Here is a 16,341-nt window from a genome sequence, read left to right on the forward strand (position 1 = left end):
AGTGCACAAATTTTTGTGCACCGGGCCTCTAGTACTATATAATAAAAGGCTAATATGCAAATCGACCGAATGGTGGAACGACCGGTCGCTATGATGCGCACTGACCACCAGGGGGAAGATGCTCAACACAGGAGCTGCCCCCTGGTGGTCAGTGCGCTCCCACAGGGGGAGTGCTGCTCATCATGGCTGGTGAGCTCAGGGGTAGGGCTCCCGGACTGCAAGAGCGCGCAGGCCAGGCTAAGGGACCCCCCTCCCCTCCCAGTGCACGAGTTTTGTGCACCGGTCCTCTAGTTTAGCATAAAGAGGACAGCTCCTTATTCACCTCCAGCCTAGGCATTAGGACTTCGTCCAAGCAGGGCTGTCCCCATGGTTTTCTGTAGCTTTGATGTTGGACTAATCTTAGCATGGGGAAGCTCTCAAATGGGGTGTTTTACCCAGTTTGTTTTGCCCCAGGTCATTTCTTCACCTCCATTCTCTTTCTGTATCCTTGACCACTCTGTTCAATTATTTTTGTTTCTTGTGGCTTTCCAGACCCAAATGGCACTCGTAATTAAGCTATTCAGAGACGCCTCTGCTACTGAATTAGAAAAGGGTGATCTTTTCTTCCCTTGGAGTCTGTTTTCACTTTCAATTCCAGGCATATCTGATCTCCCGAGGTCAGACCTCCTCCCCTACTCCCACTTTCTTCTTTTCACTTGTGCCAAAAGTCCCCGGATTTCTAAAACCCCAGTTTTAAATCGTAGTTTGATGGTGTCTGCTGGCCTTCCATGTACAACTGGGTGACCTGGAAGGATTGTCACCCAGTGGAGAAAGAAATGGGGTTTATGTCCTGGAAAGGCTGACTTAGCCCTTTCAATGGAAGGATATGGAGGGATAATGTGGGGAGAGGGGAGCAGTATTGATACTCACATCCACCAGACAGACCATTTTCTTCCCCTTCACATCTTTGCTCCTCACAGTGTTTCCTCACATGGAGACTCGTTAGAAATGCAGAATCTCAGGCCCCACCCTGAACCTGCTGAACCGGAATCTGCATTTCCACAAGATTTCCTAGGGCATTCCTGAGTGGGTTCAAGTTCGAGAAGCACGGTTGCAAATCACAAGAGCCTTACTCACACTGCTTCCAAAGCAGTTCACTTGCAAAGAGAAAATTTATTGCGATCACAACTGCATAGGACAGACTCCAGGTGGTGGTGTGCTTTTAACATAGGATTAAAAGATTTTTATCTAAGTAATATATGCACTCCACTAAGAGGAAAATTCAGGCAGCTCACTCATGGTGGTAGCAAATGAAAATGTAAACCCTCTTACCCCAATCCTCCCCATCCCAGTCTCACTCCTCACCCCCTTTTAGTCATTTCCCGAAATTATTAGTCTCCCCTCCCTCACCCTGAGCTGTAGCTTATATTTTACACTGCAGTTCAAGGAGGGGAACTCGATTCACTGTACAGAAATCCACGTTAGATTTCAACTGAGCTTGAGTGAATTTGCGAACATGCCAGAAAGTTGGATGTCAGCAAGTCAAAGGTGTTGAGGGAGGGCGCCCAAAAGGAACACCAGCCACACGGCCTTATTCTTAGCAAGTTCTAATTGTTTCAAACTCTCCACTAATTTTAAAAACAGGGCAACCTACTTTATGACTCACTTATGCCTCTTATTTACTGTTTCTCTCTGGCCCAGGCAAATTTTGACAGCGGAGGTATGGCCACCTAGACACTGGAACTTATAATACTTTTTTAGATCAGAAAAGGGCAGACAGGACCCCTAAGAGCTGGTCTTTTTTTCTTTTCTTTTTCAAATGTGATTAATTAAGCTCAATTTGTGAGGAGAAATTAACCCTCAATTTTGGGATGCACTTTGGGACCACTTGGTAGAAGATCCATATTTGAAGTGCTGATACACTTGCTTGCCATTCTTGCCTTTTTATTTTTTTTTTATTGATTTTTTATTGATTTTTACAGAGGGGAAGGGAGAGGGATAGAGAGTTAGAAACATCGATGAGAGAGAGACATATAGATCAGCTGCCTCCTGCATGCCCCCTACTGGGGATTGAGCCTGCAACCAAAGTACATGCCCTTGACCAGAATCGAACTCAGGACCCTTCAGTCCTCAGGCTGACACTCTATCCACTGAGCCAGACCAGTTAGGGAAATTCTTGCCTTTTTATTTATTTATTTTTTAAAATATATTTTTATTGATTTCAGAAAGGAAGGGAGAGAGAGTTAGAAACATCAATGATGAGAGAGAATCATTGATCGGCTGCCTCCTGCACATCCCCCACTGGGGATTGAACCCGAAACCCGGGCATGTGCCCTGACTGGGAACTGAACCATGATCTCCTGGTTCATAGGTCGATGCTCAACCACTGAGCCATGCCCGGCTGGGCAGTTCTTGCCTTTTTAAAACACAGTTTCACTAAGGTATAATTTCTATGCCATAAAATTCTCCAATTTTAAGTGGTTTTTAAGAAATGGACTAAGTTGTATAATTATAATAATCCAGCTTTAGAAAGTTTCTATCACCCCCAAAATATGTTTGTGTTCATTTGTGGTCAACCCCATTTGTGGCCCAGCCCCAGTCTGCTAATCTACTTTCTATCTCTATAAATTGACCTTTTCTGGACATTCATATGAATGGAGTTATACAATATGTGGTCTTTTGTGACTGGCTTCTTACACTTAGCATAATGTTTTTTGAGATTCATCCACGTTGTAGCTACAGGGGTGGGCAAACTTTTTGACTCGAGGGCCACAATGGGTTCTTAAACTGGACTGGAGGGCCGGAACAAAAGCATGGATGGAGTGTTTGTGTGAACTAATATAAATTCAAAGTAAACATCATTACATAAAAGGGTACGGTCTTTTTTTTTTAGTTTTATTTATTTTAAACGGGGCGGGTCCGTCCTGCGGGCCGTAGTTTGCCCACGGCTGTATTGTAGCATGTATCAGCATTTCATTCTTTTTTTTATTGCCAAGTGATATTCCAATATGTGGATAGGCCACATTTTGTTTATGCATTCACCCGTTGATGGACAGTCAGGTTGTTTCCACTAACTCTCTGCTCCAGGTTGGACACGATGTGTATTTTACAACTAAAATAAAATGTATTTTAATGTTAAACGTAAATTTACCACATGACCTGGCAAACCCACTCCTAGTTTCTAACCCAAGAGAAATGAAAACATGCATCCACACAGTGATTACACACAGATGTCCACAGCAACATCATTCATCAGTGTGAAGTTGTATCTCACTGTTGTTTTGGTCCCTGACTTTTAAGCATTCTGCCATTGTCCGCCTGGAGCAGAGAGGTAGTAAAACAGAGTGAGGACCATACACCACCCCAGGCCCAATTAACTGCCTGCACTCAGTGCTTCTGGAGGGTGCACTGAATAAGCTCAGGCAAGTCTCTTAGATCCTCAAAATCTTAGGTCTTCTGCATGATGGGAATAATTAATACCTTCCTCACACAAATATTCAAGCGCATTTCTCATTTTAGTTGCTTACTAAATGTTGAACTCACAGTTCTACCCCATAAATTTCCTGTTGGTGTATTCTTGCTGTGAGACATCCCTGTCACCGACTTAAGTATTCCAGTAAATAATGACTTCCCAGTATGTTAAGCATGACAGAATCTTACTAGACAGCTTGGCCGTCTTTCTTTTGTTCTGGATGTTACCCAAATATCTTCACACCCATCTTAATCATTCACACCGAGTGAACTGCAGGCGCCCTGCTCCCCTGTCTGTCATCTGGCTCACGATCACTTGTTTATCCAGTTTAGCCGCCTTCTCACCATCCATCCTGGCTTCTGCCTGCTATGACAGAGTCTCTTGCATTCTCTGGACCCCTCACCCTGGATCCTGTGGTGGCATAAACATTTGAATCCTAGCCCCATCGAAAGCAGTGTGGTGGCCTTTTCTTGTGTGGTTCTGCCACGTGTACAGGGACTTGCTCTGGGAGTAGGTGAAGTCATCAGGGCAGCCTTCCCCTCCTTGTGCCCGGGGTGCTAGCTGCTGCAGTAATTGGCTTGGCAGCATACTCCCTAAAAGGCCGTCCTTCAGCTGGTACTTTGTTACACAGCAAGGCCATTCCCCTTGGGAGTTCCTTGAGACAGCAGCTGTCTTGCCTCATTAAGGAGAGACATGGGAAAGGTGTTTTGAAGGGAGACCTCTTATCTCAAAGAACAGTGGCCAGGCCTGAACATATGGACAGGAGATAGGAAGGCCAAGGCCAAGGGCATGGTGGCAGCAACATGGAACATCTGGTGGGAAATGCTTCGCTGGCAGTTAAAGGATAACGTTCGAATGCTTTCTAAAAGACTAAGTGTGTCCTCTTTAGTAAATTGGGCAATAAGTCCCACATGCATTAAAAATGTTGTGCACTTGGGTTTCGAAGCTTTGCATGACATATGTACACTTGTAGGAAGTACTTTTCATATCCTACCCAAAAACATTCTAAAATAAGTGAGCAAAGCCCCATGGACTTTCAACTATCTCAATGGGGAATATCTTTAACCACTTAGAACCACTTAAGAACTGTTGGGACTGTTTTGTATCTAAGTTGTTGGGGTCTGTAGTGAAGACTTGGGTTTGGGGCGTGGATTCCTTCTAAATCTAGTACAGTGGTGTCCAATAGGAATATAATATAAGCCACATGTAACAACATTTTCAAGTAGCCAGATATATTAGTTTTCTGGGGCCACCATAACAAATGGTCACAAACAGGGTGGATGAAGCAACAGAAAGTTCCTTTATTCACAGATTTGGAGGCCAGCGGTCTGAAGTCAAGGTGTCAGCAGGGCCTGCTCCCCCTGAAGGCTCTGGGGAGAATCCTTCCTTGTGTTTTCCTAGTGTCTGGTGGCCCTGGCCATCCTTGCTGTTCCTCGTAGATGTAGTGCTCCAGTCTCCACCTCTGCTCACATGGCTGCCTTCCATGCGTGTCTGTGACTTGAGGTGTCCAAATCTCCCTCTCCTTTCTCTTAGAAAAACATCAGTTACTGGTTTTAGGGCCCAGTCTAAATCCAGGATAATGTCATCTCAAGAACCCTAAGTAACCTTAGTCAGTTTGGCTGAGTGGATAGAGCGCTGGTCTGCAGACTGAAGGGTCCTGGTTCGATTCTGGTCAAGGGCACATGCCCAGGTTGTGGCTCGATCCCCAGTAGAGGGCATGCAGGAGGCAGCCGATTATCTGTTTCCAAATCAGGTCCCATCCTGAGGTTCCAGATGGACATGAACTTTGGAGGACACTGTTGAACCCACTACACATTTAAAAAAATGAGAAAAACCAACAGTTAAATTTAAGTAATTTCATCTTTTATTTAACCCAATACCAAAATAGCATTATAACATGTAATCACTGTAAAAGAATTTTTTTAACAAAAATATATTTCTTTATTGATTTCAGAGAGGAAGGGAGAGGGAAGAGAGAGAAACATCAATGATGAAATAGAATCATTGATCGGCTGCCTCCTGCCCGCCCCCTACTGGGCATCGTGCCCGCAACCCAGGCATGTGCCCTTGGCCGGAATCGAACCTGGGACCCTTCAGTCTGCAGGCTGACGCTCTATCCACTGAGCCAAGCCGGCTTAGGGCTGTAAAAGAATTTTTAATGAGATATTTTAGCATTCCCCTTTTTTGGTTCTAAGTCTTTGATATCCAGTATTTTACACTTACAGCACATCTGAACTTGGGCCTACCACCTTTCAAAGACTTGGTATCCACATGTGGCTGGCTGCCATGTATTGGCCAACACAGTTGGAGTGCTGTGTGTCTGACAAAGCTTTTGTACTCCTCAGTATTTGCCCTGTGGTTGCTCCCTCACTCTTTTCCTCTTTCTCTCCCTCATCCTCCTCTTTGTTTTTAGGGAATTTTCTATTCATTTGGGAAAAGTCTCCATCGTTCTGAACAAAACAAATAAAAATCTACTTTGTAAAAGCTACCGGGATCCCAAGACTCAGTGGAGGAAGCAAAGTTAGCCAGTTTTGAAAGAAAAGTATTCAGTTACATGTTTAAGCCTAAGTGTTTATTGTTGGTAAAATTCATCAAACACATCAGTAAGTGTGGTTGATGTTTGGGATGTAATGTTTTTATATTGAGTAGGGGAAATACAAGGCTTTATTATTACAAGTCTCCCTGCCAGGAGATTCGTGACCCACCCATTCATCTGCCCCCACGAACGCCGCCATTATTCTCTGCCAAGTTAAGACAAGAAATGGCATAAATTTCTTTCTGGGCTGATTGCTGTAAGTCTGTTGCAATAATGAAATTAAAATTTATAAATCTTTAAAAAAATCTGTGTTGTCTCTCCAAGAATTGTAAGCTTGTCATTTTTTGGCTTGGACCTCAGTGAGGGGATAGAGGCTTTATAAGCAACTCCACAAGGAGAAATGTTTTGGATCCTTAAATTCTTAAATGTGGTTTGTGATAAGGATGTGGTTTCTACCATCCCTCGCACCAACTGATTTATGCTGAGCTGTGTTACTGTCATCGGAATTTTTTTCTTCAGATGAATCAATGCTAAAGAAAATTAGCAAGCAGCCTGTGAATATGAGTATCATAGAGAAGAATACATAGTACAATGTGAATGTCCCTTCCCCTACCCCAGTCTTGCCCCCCACATAAGTATGTATCTATCTAGTTCCTCTATATATCCACATACATATATATTTAAATTGTTTACTCATGTATTTTTTAAAAAGCATAATTACTTTATGCTATGTATTGTTCTATAGCTTGCTTTTCTGCCATTCACAAAGACTTAGACATTTTCCATGTCAGTACAAATAGCCTTATTCTCCATAAAGATGGCATAATAGTCTGTGGTACCAATCTACATAATTTTTTTAAAGAATATATTTTTATTGATTTCAGAGAGGAAGGGAAAGGGAGAGGGAGAGGGAGAGAGAGATAGAAACATCAATGATGAGAGAGAATCACGGATCGGCTGCCTCCTGCATACCCCCTACTTGGGATTGAGCCCTCAACCTGGGCATGTGCCCTGACCTGGAATTGAACCATGACCTCCTGGTTCATAGGTCGAAGCTCAACCACTGAGCGACACTAGCTGGGCTAGGTTGAATTTTCAAGATAAATATCATAAATAAAAAAGGGAAGGGTAATTTTATTTATCATATATTTGCTTATAGCGATAATTTAGGAATTTTAAACTACATATGTTCTGTCCTCTTCACAAAAATCCTAGAAAATGCTAACACAAAGGCGTTATTACCCCCCCCTCCCCCCCACCTTTCCCCTCAGTCACTCTGCTTCTGGTGAGTCGCACTGGTCTCATATCTCATAACTCAACATGCATAGGAGTTCTTTGGCTTAGAGTGCTGTTCTCCAAACTCAAAGTCTCTGGCTATTACAGTGTTTTCCTTTGAGGTTTGACCTGCTGTACTTAATTGATTGGTTGGGGCTGTTTTGTCATCATTTTTCTTTCTCTAACCAAAGGCCTTTTGGAAAGGGCACTCAGATCAAACCAGCTGCTCAGGAACGCTGGAGACTTTGGGAGGCCCTTGAAGTAGTTATTCCACTATTACGAAGGGAGTGGTCCACGGTGGGGCTGGTTTCCTTTATTTCTAGAAAGATTGTGGGGCTGCTTTCTGGGGTGTAAGTTCACACGAGAGTCTTCCTCAAGCACACGGCCGCTGAGATCCTTCCAGTCGCAGAAGAGGTGGAGGGCTCCTTGCAGAGAATCTCAAGGCCCAGTTCAACCTAGTAACCGAGCAATGGGGGTAGCAGCCGGGTCCTGCCTGATGCCTGGCCAAACAAAAGAGGGTGAATTGCGCATCAGAGGTTGTGCTGCTGTGGTTGCTGATGTAAGGTCCTCCTTTTGGTCCTGCCTCTCTGTGTTCACTGTGATGAACTGTGAAAAGCAATCAGGTTAGGCTGGCTAGATTCCCAGGGCCCACTGGGAAGGATTTTCCTTCTTCCGCCTTGACCCTTCTTGCCTTGCCAATTATTTATTCTTTTTACGCTTCACACATCTACACACTTCAGAAACTGTCCCTGTTTTGGGAGAACTTTCTGTATGAGGTCAAGGCAGCAGCCGTTCTGTAATTTTCTACATGTCAGACTTCTGCTAACTTCAGCAACCTGGTGCACGGCAGGGGGTGGGGTGGGGAACCAATGCAGGGAGAAAAGACCTCTGAGGGTACAAAGATCTAACACAAAGCCCAAGCACAAGCATCTATGCAATTTGTTTTACAGGCCAGTGCTGTCCAGTAGAAGTATAATGCGAACCATATGTGTAATTTTAAGTGTTCCGGTAGCCACATTAAAGAAGTGAAAACAAACGGGTCAAATGAACTTTAATATCTTTGCTTAACGCCATGTATCTAAAATACCAATGTTTCCACATATAATTAATGTGAAGATTATTACTGAGGTATTTTATTTCATCTTTGCACTAGGCTTCTGAGTCTGGTATGTATTTTACATCTACAGTACATTTCAGTTTGGGCCAGCCACATTTCAAGTACTCAGTAGCCTTATGTGGCTAGTGGCTACCCTATTGGACAGTGTACATAGAAGGCTCTTGCCCAGAATGAATCAGCACATGTTACATGCTACTCTAACATTTCCTGGTTTCCCAACCACCGCAGAATTGAAGTAGTAAGTAAATGGGAGAGCAGTGGAGTGGTAATGGGTAGAAGAATTATAAATGGCTGGAATCACTCAATGCAAGCATGCTAGCCTATCAATCCTTATGACCCCGGAAGTACTCAATGTGGTAGCTTGGTAGAGTAATGGAAAAGAATTGATATCTTTCCATGCTTGTCCTCCACTTCATAACCCAAGTCACCACAAAAAGGCTAAATCACATCCACTGTTCTCTAAGAAGGCAGGGAAGTGTGAAGAGTTTGTGGAAAAGGTGAAGGAATGTTTCTAGCAAGTGTTGCTAAAATAAGAGTGTTCTATACAGGAGACCTGGAAAATAGACACAGGTAGAAATAATAGACACAGACTACATAACGAGGCCCTCTCCATTTCTAAAGGTAGGAGCCCACAGAGGACTTGGAAGAGCCTGCAAGTGTGGCTTCAGCTGGGTGTGTCCGTCTTCATGTCCCTTAGATTGCTAATTTCATTCCCATGGGTTTCTCTTCTGGCCCATGGGACAGACCTGCAGCTGGAGCCTTGGAGCCAGCAAGGCTCACCATGGCCTGGGTCCCAGCTGTGTTCAGGGACCTCAGGAGTCTGGCTTGTCGCTTTGGGAAACTTTTTGGATGGACGCCCTTGGAATGGGCCACTCCGTGGGCATTTGCTTGGGGCATTGGTACTAAGTGTCGGGGTTTGCTGTCTGAGCTGTGGTACTCAGATTCCAACCAGCAGAAAACCCACAAAATAACAACAAAACCCAAAATGCTTGAATCGGACACCCTCTTTGTGTTTTCTCTCTTTTTGTTGCTTGTGCATATTTAGAAAATTATAAAGTCAGGAGTGGAGAGGGTAGGTGTCACAGAGCCAGTGTGTATTATTCTGCAGTCTGTTCCTGCCTGCAGCATAATATTTTCTCTCTATTCTCTTTTTTAGGCGGAGGAGTCTTGTAAATGCATTGGCTGGAAAAACCCCGACCGTTCTCCCACTCCCCCCAGAGCCGATCTGCAGCAGAAGATTGTGAGCCTAACAGACTCCTGCCGGAGTTGTAGCCATGCCCTAGGTGAGTTCCTCAATCTTCCAGGAAACTCGACCGATGTCCTTGTTGCCAGAAAGGCCTAACTTACATGAATTCCGTGGGTTAACCAAACTTGCTCTGTATGAGGCAACAACAAAAGAGTCTCTTGAGTCCCATGAATTTGCTGGGGAGGGCTTCAGTGAGAGACAAGCCCTGCACTGTTTGCGCTGCCTCTTCCCCCTCCCCTCAAGAGCTGCATTGGACTTGGGGATTATCGCCAGATAAGATGAACGATGGGCGACCGAGGTAGAGTGATGTGTGATGTGTCCTGATTCATTCTGATGGGGACCTGAGAGTCTTTGACCCCTTAGGTTGAAACCTCAACCAACTGGTTTGTTGTCTTTTTTTTTTTTTTTTTTTTTTAATATACTTCATTGATTTCAGAGAGGAAGGGAGAAGGAGAGAGAGAGAGAAACATCAATGATGAGAGAGAATCATTGATCGGTTGCCTCCTTCATGCCCCACACTGGGGATCGAGCCCACAACTCGGGCATGTGCCCCTGACCGGAATCAAACCCAGGATCCTTCAGTTCACAGGCCGACGCTCTATCCCAGGGGTCCTCAAACTTTTTAAACAGGGGGCCAGTTCACTGTCCCTCAGACATTCCACACATGCGCACTGCGGGCCCGGGACGAGTCGGCTGCTAAGCAGGACAGGCAGCGGTGGCAAAAACACCCGGCGGGCCGGATAAATGTTTTCGGCCGGCCGCATGTGGCCCGCGGGCCGTTGTTTGAGGACCCCTGCTCTATCCACTAAGCGAAACTGGCTAGGGCTGATTTGTTGTCTTCTTGTTGTTATTATTTTCTGATTCCCTGGACTTTCTGGAAATGCTTCATTTTATCTCCATATTCTGTAGTTTCCTTCATCTGGTAGCTCTTTCTTCATAGGGCTTGTGTTCAGTAAATGTTTACTCGTGTTTTCCCTTTCAACTTTATCTGTCCCTGTGAGATAATCATTGTCACCATGGCAAGATAGATTCTGCCAGGGTTACTCAACTGGACTGTGCTAATATGTTCTTGTCCTGTAAATAGTTTTAAGATAAATATTTTTTTAAAAAACGTATTTTGTTTGAGTAGATCAAAGTTAATGGGTAGTTTTCCCTATTAGATATTAAAATTCCAGTTCATAAAGGATCTTGGAAGATCATACTTATGTTTTTGTCTTCAGTTATCCAGTGCCCCAAAGAATGTCTTTATGTCCAGTTTACTGTCCACTATTGCAAGGACATACTGGGCAGAGTATTCTCACTAAAGGGACATTTTCCGCCTGACCATTTATAAGCAGGTGGCTTCTTTAGGACATCATCTTTCTCACAAGCTTCCAGCTGACATGAAATGGTACAGCATCAGCCCTCAAGGTCAGCGTGGTCTGAGGTTTTATTTTGTACTCAGCTGGAGAGTATCTCAGTACTCACAGAGCAAAACAGTAGATAGCGTGATCTTCCCAGGAAGTTACTGTACTGGAGTAATCTTCTGAAAAAGGAAGCTGAGAACGTCGGTCTCACAAAAGAAGTAAACACACAAATAATTCCATCATTGTGTTGATTTAACTGGTGTCTAACATAATGTAAGTGCTGATTTTTGAAGCAGCCCAGTGCAAAGGAAAGGTTTCAGAAGTTTCAGAAACAACTTTGCTTATCACTAACTTTTTTCACAATTGATCCCTGAGTGAGTGCCCTTTAGAATTGCCTCAGAAAACATGATGCAATAAGAAGCTGGGCTCAGGAGCTCCTTACGCATTGGGTTTGAACTATGTTTGCTATTGATTGGGAAAATTCGATTATCCTACACCAGTTAACATTGAAAAACAGAGTCTTTTTCCTTCCTTTTTGGTTCTTTTAGAGCCTCTTAGCTGAGCAGATTGTCTCTACTCTGAGTATGTAAACACACATGAATACTCAAAGGCAGAAATAGTCTTTTATAAAGAAAAGCCAACTTTGTCCCTTTCATATTTCTTTTTTTGATATATATTTTTATTGATTTCAGAGAGGAAGGGAGAGGGAGAAAGGGATGGAAACATCAATGATGAGAGAGACTCATCGATCGGCTGCCTCCTGCATGCCCCTCACTGGGGATTGAGCCCACAACCCAGGCATGTGCCCTGACCGAGGATTAAACTGTGACCTCCTGGTTCATAGGTCGATGCTCAATCACTGAGCCATGCCGGCTGGGCTCCCTTTCATATTTCGTATCAGGCTTTGAAAACAAATATCATTATTTGACAATACATAATAGAATGGGGGAAAAAAGGTGTAGATCCCTTTATCTGAAAAATCCATTGCAAAAATTTGACCTATTTGTAAGTTAAGATGTACCTTCAAGTTTAACCAAGAGGACAGTTATTATATACTTATTCATGATATTAAAAAACTGGAAACAACTTAAACTTCCCAATGTAGGAGATAATTGGTTAAATTAGGAAAATCTATGTTATGAAATTTAATGTGGCCTTTAGAAAAAGATGTATTTGTCTACATTGAAAGATATTCTTAACATATTCTTAACCAAAAAAAAGCAGGTCATAAAGCAGCTTAATTGGAGGTTTTATAATTTAGGAGTTAGAGGGTCAGCCAGCCCGAGTTCAAATCCTGGCTGTACAACCAATAGTTGTGACTTGGAGCATTTTATTTAATCTGCCTGGACCTCAGTTTTCTCTGTTCAGTAGAAATGGGGTATCTACTGCATAAGATTGTTTGAGGATTAAGTGAGATAATACATGTAAAGATTTTAGAACAGTGCCTGGCAAATTAATGTATTATTATGAGCCCTTCTTCCACTTCAAACAACAGATATGAATTCTGTGCAGTTTAAATAAGAAAACAGTGTTTGTAAGACAGGTACCCGGAGCTCTCAGAAGCTGAAAACAAAGGGAAATTAGGTTTCAGTGGAGGATCTAATCAACTGCAGCGATTTATGGGCCTTCTGTCCTGCTGGATGATCCTGTTCTGGCTGCTTCCATCCCTGTGGGTATTGGTTCAGGATTCAGATCCCCAGAGAAGGGGATCTGATTGGTGTGGTGCCTGCCACATACCTGTCTCTCAGGGTGTCATTCCAAAATGCATGGATATTGACTCAACAACAGCATCATGTGTATAATCTCATTTTATTAGCTTAGAAAATATGACATATTTTAATATATATAAACAGGAAAAGATCTGCAAGGATGTATGTTGAGTTCTGACAGTGATTTGCTTAGGGTTTTGGGGTTATTATGGACTAGAGGCCCAGTGCACGAATTCGTGCATGGGTGGGGTCTGGCTGGCTCACCCTGATGGGAACTGATTGGGGTCAGGCCAGTGGGGGGAGGGGATGCGGGAGGTTGGCCGGCTGGCCCCACCCCTGATCGGGCCATTTTGCTGGCCGTAGTGGGCATCATAGCGACTGGTTGTTCCAGTTGTTACAGCGTTCAGGTCACTGGGACCACAGGTTGGGGGTGCTGATCAGGCCGGTTGGCTGCCGCAGTGCACGTCATAGCGACCAGTTGTTCTGGTTGTTCCGGTTGCTTGGCTTTTATATATATAGATACTTTCAAAATATTTTCCCCTTCTTCCTTTCTCCCTCTTTCCCCCACTTCAGTCTGTTTTCTTAAAATCAACATATCTACACCTTTTCAAGTACTCTTGGAGTTACTTCCAGAATGCCATTGTATCTTAGTATCAAGGCTGTAGAAAACCTTTTTCTGAGATTATGCTTCCTGCAACCCACCTCTTCCCTTTTAAAAACTTTTTATTATGGAAAGTTTCAAACATATGTAAAGGTAGAAAGCACAGTATCAAGACTATAGAAAAACCCTTTTCCCCCTTTAGAAGCTTTTTATTATGAAAGTTTCACATATGTGAAGTAGAAAGAACAGTTTAATGAACTAGTTTCTACCCATCACCTTATTTACTTTTGCCATTTCCCCTTCCTCTTTTATTGCCAGAGTATTTTAAGTAAGTTCTAGACATCTTTTCTTATTCATTCAAATTACTTCTTTTTTTAAAGGTGGATATTTTATTTATTCATTTATTTATTTTTATAGACTTTACAAATTCCCCCCCCCCCACCCCCCATATTTCTAGTACCCATCTGGCACCATACATAGTTATTACAATATTATTGACTATATTGTCTGTGCTATACTTTACATATCTGTGACTATTTTGTAACTACAACTTTGGCCTTCTCAATCCCTTCACCTTTTTTCCACCCAGTCCTCAAACCCCCTCCCCTCTCCCAAACCCCCTCCCCTCTCCTGTTCTGTGTATCAGTAAATGTGTATCTGTTTTGTTTGTTTGTTTATATTGTTCTGTAGATACCACATATAAGTGAAATCATGTGGTATTTGTCTTTCTATGACTGACTTGTTTCACTTACATGCAGATTACTTCTCAATGATTACCCACAAAGTACAAGTTGGGGTCTAGGGAATTCTTTTAAGCATCATGCAAGCCTTAATTCTCAAATACCTCGTGTATGCTGTTCTGTTTTCACCGGCACTATTCTGAGCATGGTTAATTTAGTCCCCAGTAATGTACATGTGTCAATGTGTAATGCTGCTGGACTTGTCAAAACAAAACATTCACGCTCATCGATTGAGATGATGTCTAGTCTATTGATTTGCTGTTGGGCATCTCTTGGCTCAGCTGTACATGTTCTTTTGACAGTGAGCTCTGGTTTCCTGTGGTCTCCTGACAGTCACTTCCATCCCAGGCATCTTTGGCCTGCTATAATTTGATACTCGTCATTGTCTCCTGGGTATGAAACACAGGACTGACAATAGTCTGATCACGTGGAAAGAACATTCAACTGGGAGTTAGGAAGTAAGAATTCTAGGCCTGGCTCAGCAGTTTACCAAGTCCCTTAACCTCTTTGCAATTCGGTATCTTTATCCACATAATGAAATGGTTAGTCTAGACATACTGTCTGATATTGTAGCCTCTTGATAAATGGGGCTAATGAACACTTGAAATGTAGCTACTCCAATGTGAGATGTGCTGTAAGTGTAGCATACATGCAAGATTTTTTTCCTTCCTCACCCAAGGATATGCTTTTTTAATTTTTTAAAAGATTTTTATTGATCACCTTTTTTTTTTTTTTTTTTTTTTTTTTTTTTTTAGAGAGAGAGAGAGAAACAGAGAGAAACATCCATCAGCTGCCTCTTGCATTCCTCCTACTGGGGATGGAGCCCGCAACCTGGCATGTGCCCTGATCTGGAATCGAACTGGTGATCTCTTGGTGCATGGGAAAATGCTCAAACAACTGAGCCACACTGGCCAGGGCCCGAGGATATACTTTTACTGACCTTAGAGAGAGAGGAAGGGAAGGAGAGAGAGGAAAACATCTATGTGAGAGAGAAACATCGATTGGCTGCTTCTTGCATGTGCCCAGGGGATTGAACCTGCTATCTCGGCATGTGCCCTGCCTGGGTTATGTGCCCAAAACCTTTTGGTGTACAAGATGATGCTCCAACCAATGGAGCCACCCAGCCAGGGCTACATGGGAGATTTTGAAAGGTTATTATGAAAAAAAGTGAGCTATCTGATTAATATTGATTACATACTGAAGTGATATTTTAGAGATATTATGTTAATAAAATTTATTATTAAAATTAATTTCACTTGTTTTTTAAACTTAAAAATATGTCTATAGCTCACATTATATTTTTATTGCATAGTGCTGGCCTAGAATATTCTAGTCCATTTTTAAAAATTATTTGATCTTTGGGATTAGTACAATCAAATTCATTTATAAAATTTTGACAAAAGGTTCTAACAAAGCACTTCAGTTGGCCCAAACATTTCTCCTTATATTAGTAGCAATAAAAATTCCTGATTTTGAGCCTGCTTGTTTAAATAGCAACCTGCTTCTGTGACCAGGAAAAGAGGAAACACTATTGTAATCAAAACACGATTGGAATGTTTGTTGACATTTTTGGGTCTATTGTTCTGAACTGTGCCAGAACAAACTGATTATTACATTTGACTAGTAATATTTTTTTTTTGCAGTTTTATGTAGAAGGTCTTGATTATTTTTCAATGCCATCAGTTTTTTTTTCTGATTTATACTTAATATATATTCTAGGTACATATTACACACACACGCATATATTTAAACATTACAGTAGGGGAAAGTGGCAATTGTTTATTACTATGGTTACCTCTGCTTACCTGCTTATTTACAGTAGAAACTTTCCAAGGAAAATAAAGAGCTAGCATTAACAACTACACTAGAACTTGTTTCTTGAGTAGTATGAAGTCTGAAGGGACTACCAGTTTTATTTTCATGGACTATTTCAGACATTTAGATCATAGGCAAGTCATTTGACCCAATACAGTTTCTTTGGCCTTCCCACATTTGCATAGACCTCACCACATTTGCATAGACCTCCGCCACTTAATCACCCCCTAGCTCCCATTTACACATTATACTGTGCAGATGCCAAATGACATGGTGCTCAGCCAGCACGCTGACACAGCCACCTGAGTCAGCGTATTTCTCTTGGCTGGGTGTCCTCTGTTTTTCTAATGCCGCCTTTCACACACAGGTTTCAGAGTTGTCGGGACCTGTGAGTCTGGGACAGCAGGAGTGAAGGGGATAAACTGATAATATTTGTCCTGCTTGATAGAAGTTGCTTTTCCCTACTTTCCTCTGGTCATGAAGTCCTGTTGAGCTTCTTTCCCTG

General features: G+C 42.6%; 1 protein-coding gene across 5 annotated transcripts in view; it reads left to right on the forward strand.

The window, feature by feature from the left end:
* The window catches only part of KAT2B (K(lysine) acetyltransferase 2B), an 86,371-nt gene that overhangs the window by 13,161 nt on the left and 56,869 nt on the right, over positions 1 to 16,341 (forward strand). For all 5 annotated transcript variants that reach the window (XM_014537579.1, XM_014537580.1, XM_014537583.1 and 2 more), the window contains exon 2: positions 9,536 to 9,662. In XM_014537579.1, coding sequence (XP_014393065.1) covers positions 9,536 to 9,662 — 127 coding nt within the window. The remainder of the gene's footprint in view (positions 1 to 9,535; positions 9,663 to 16,341) is intronic.

This window comes from Myotis brandtii, unplaced genomic scaffold, assembly GCF_000412655.1.
Source record: "Myotis brandtii unplaced genomic scaffold, ASM41265v1 scaffold18, whole genome shotgun sequence".
NCBI lineage: Eukaryota > Metazoa > Chordata > Mammalia > Chiroptera > Vespertilionidae > Myotis > Myotis brandtii.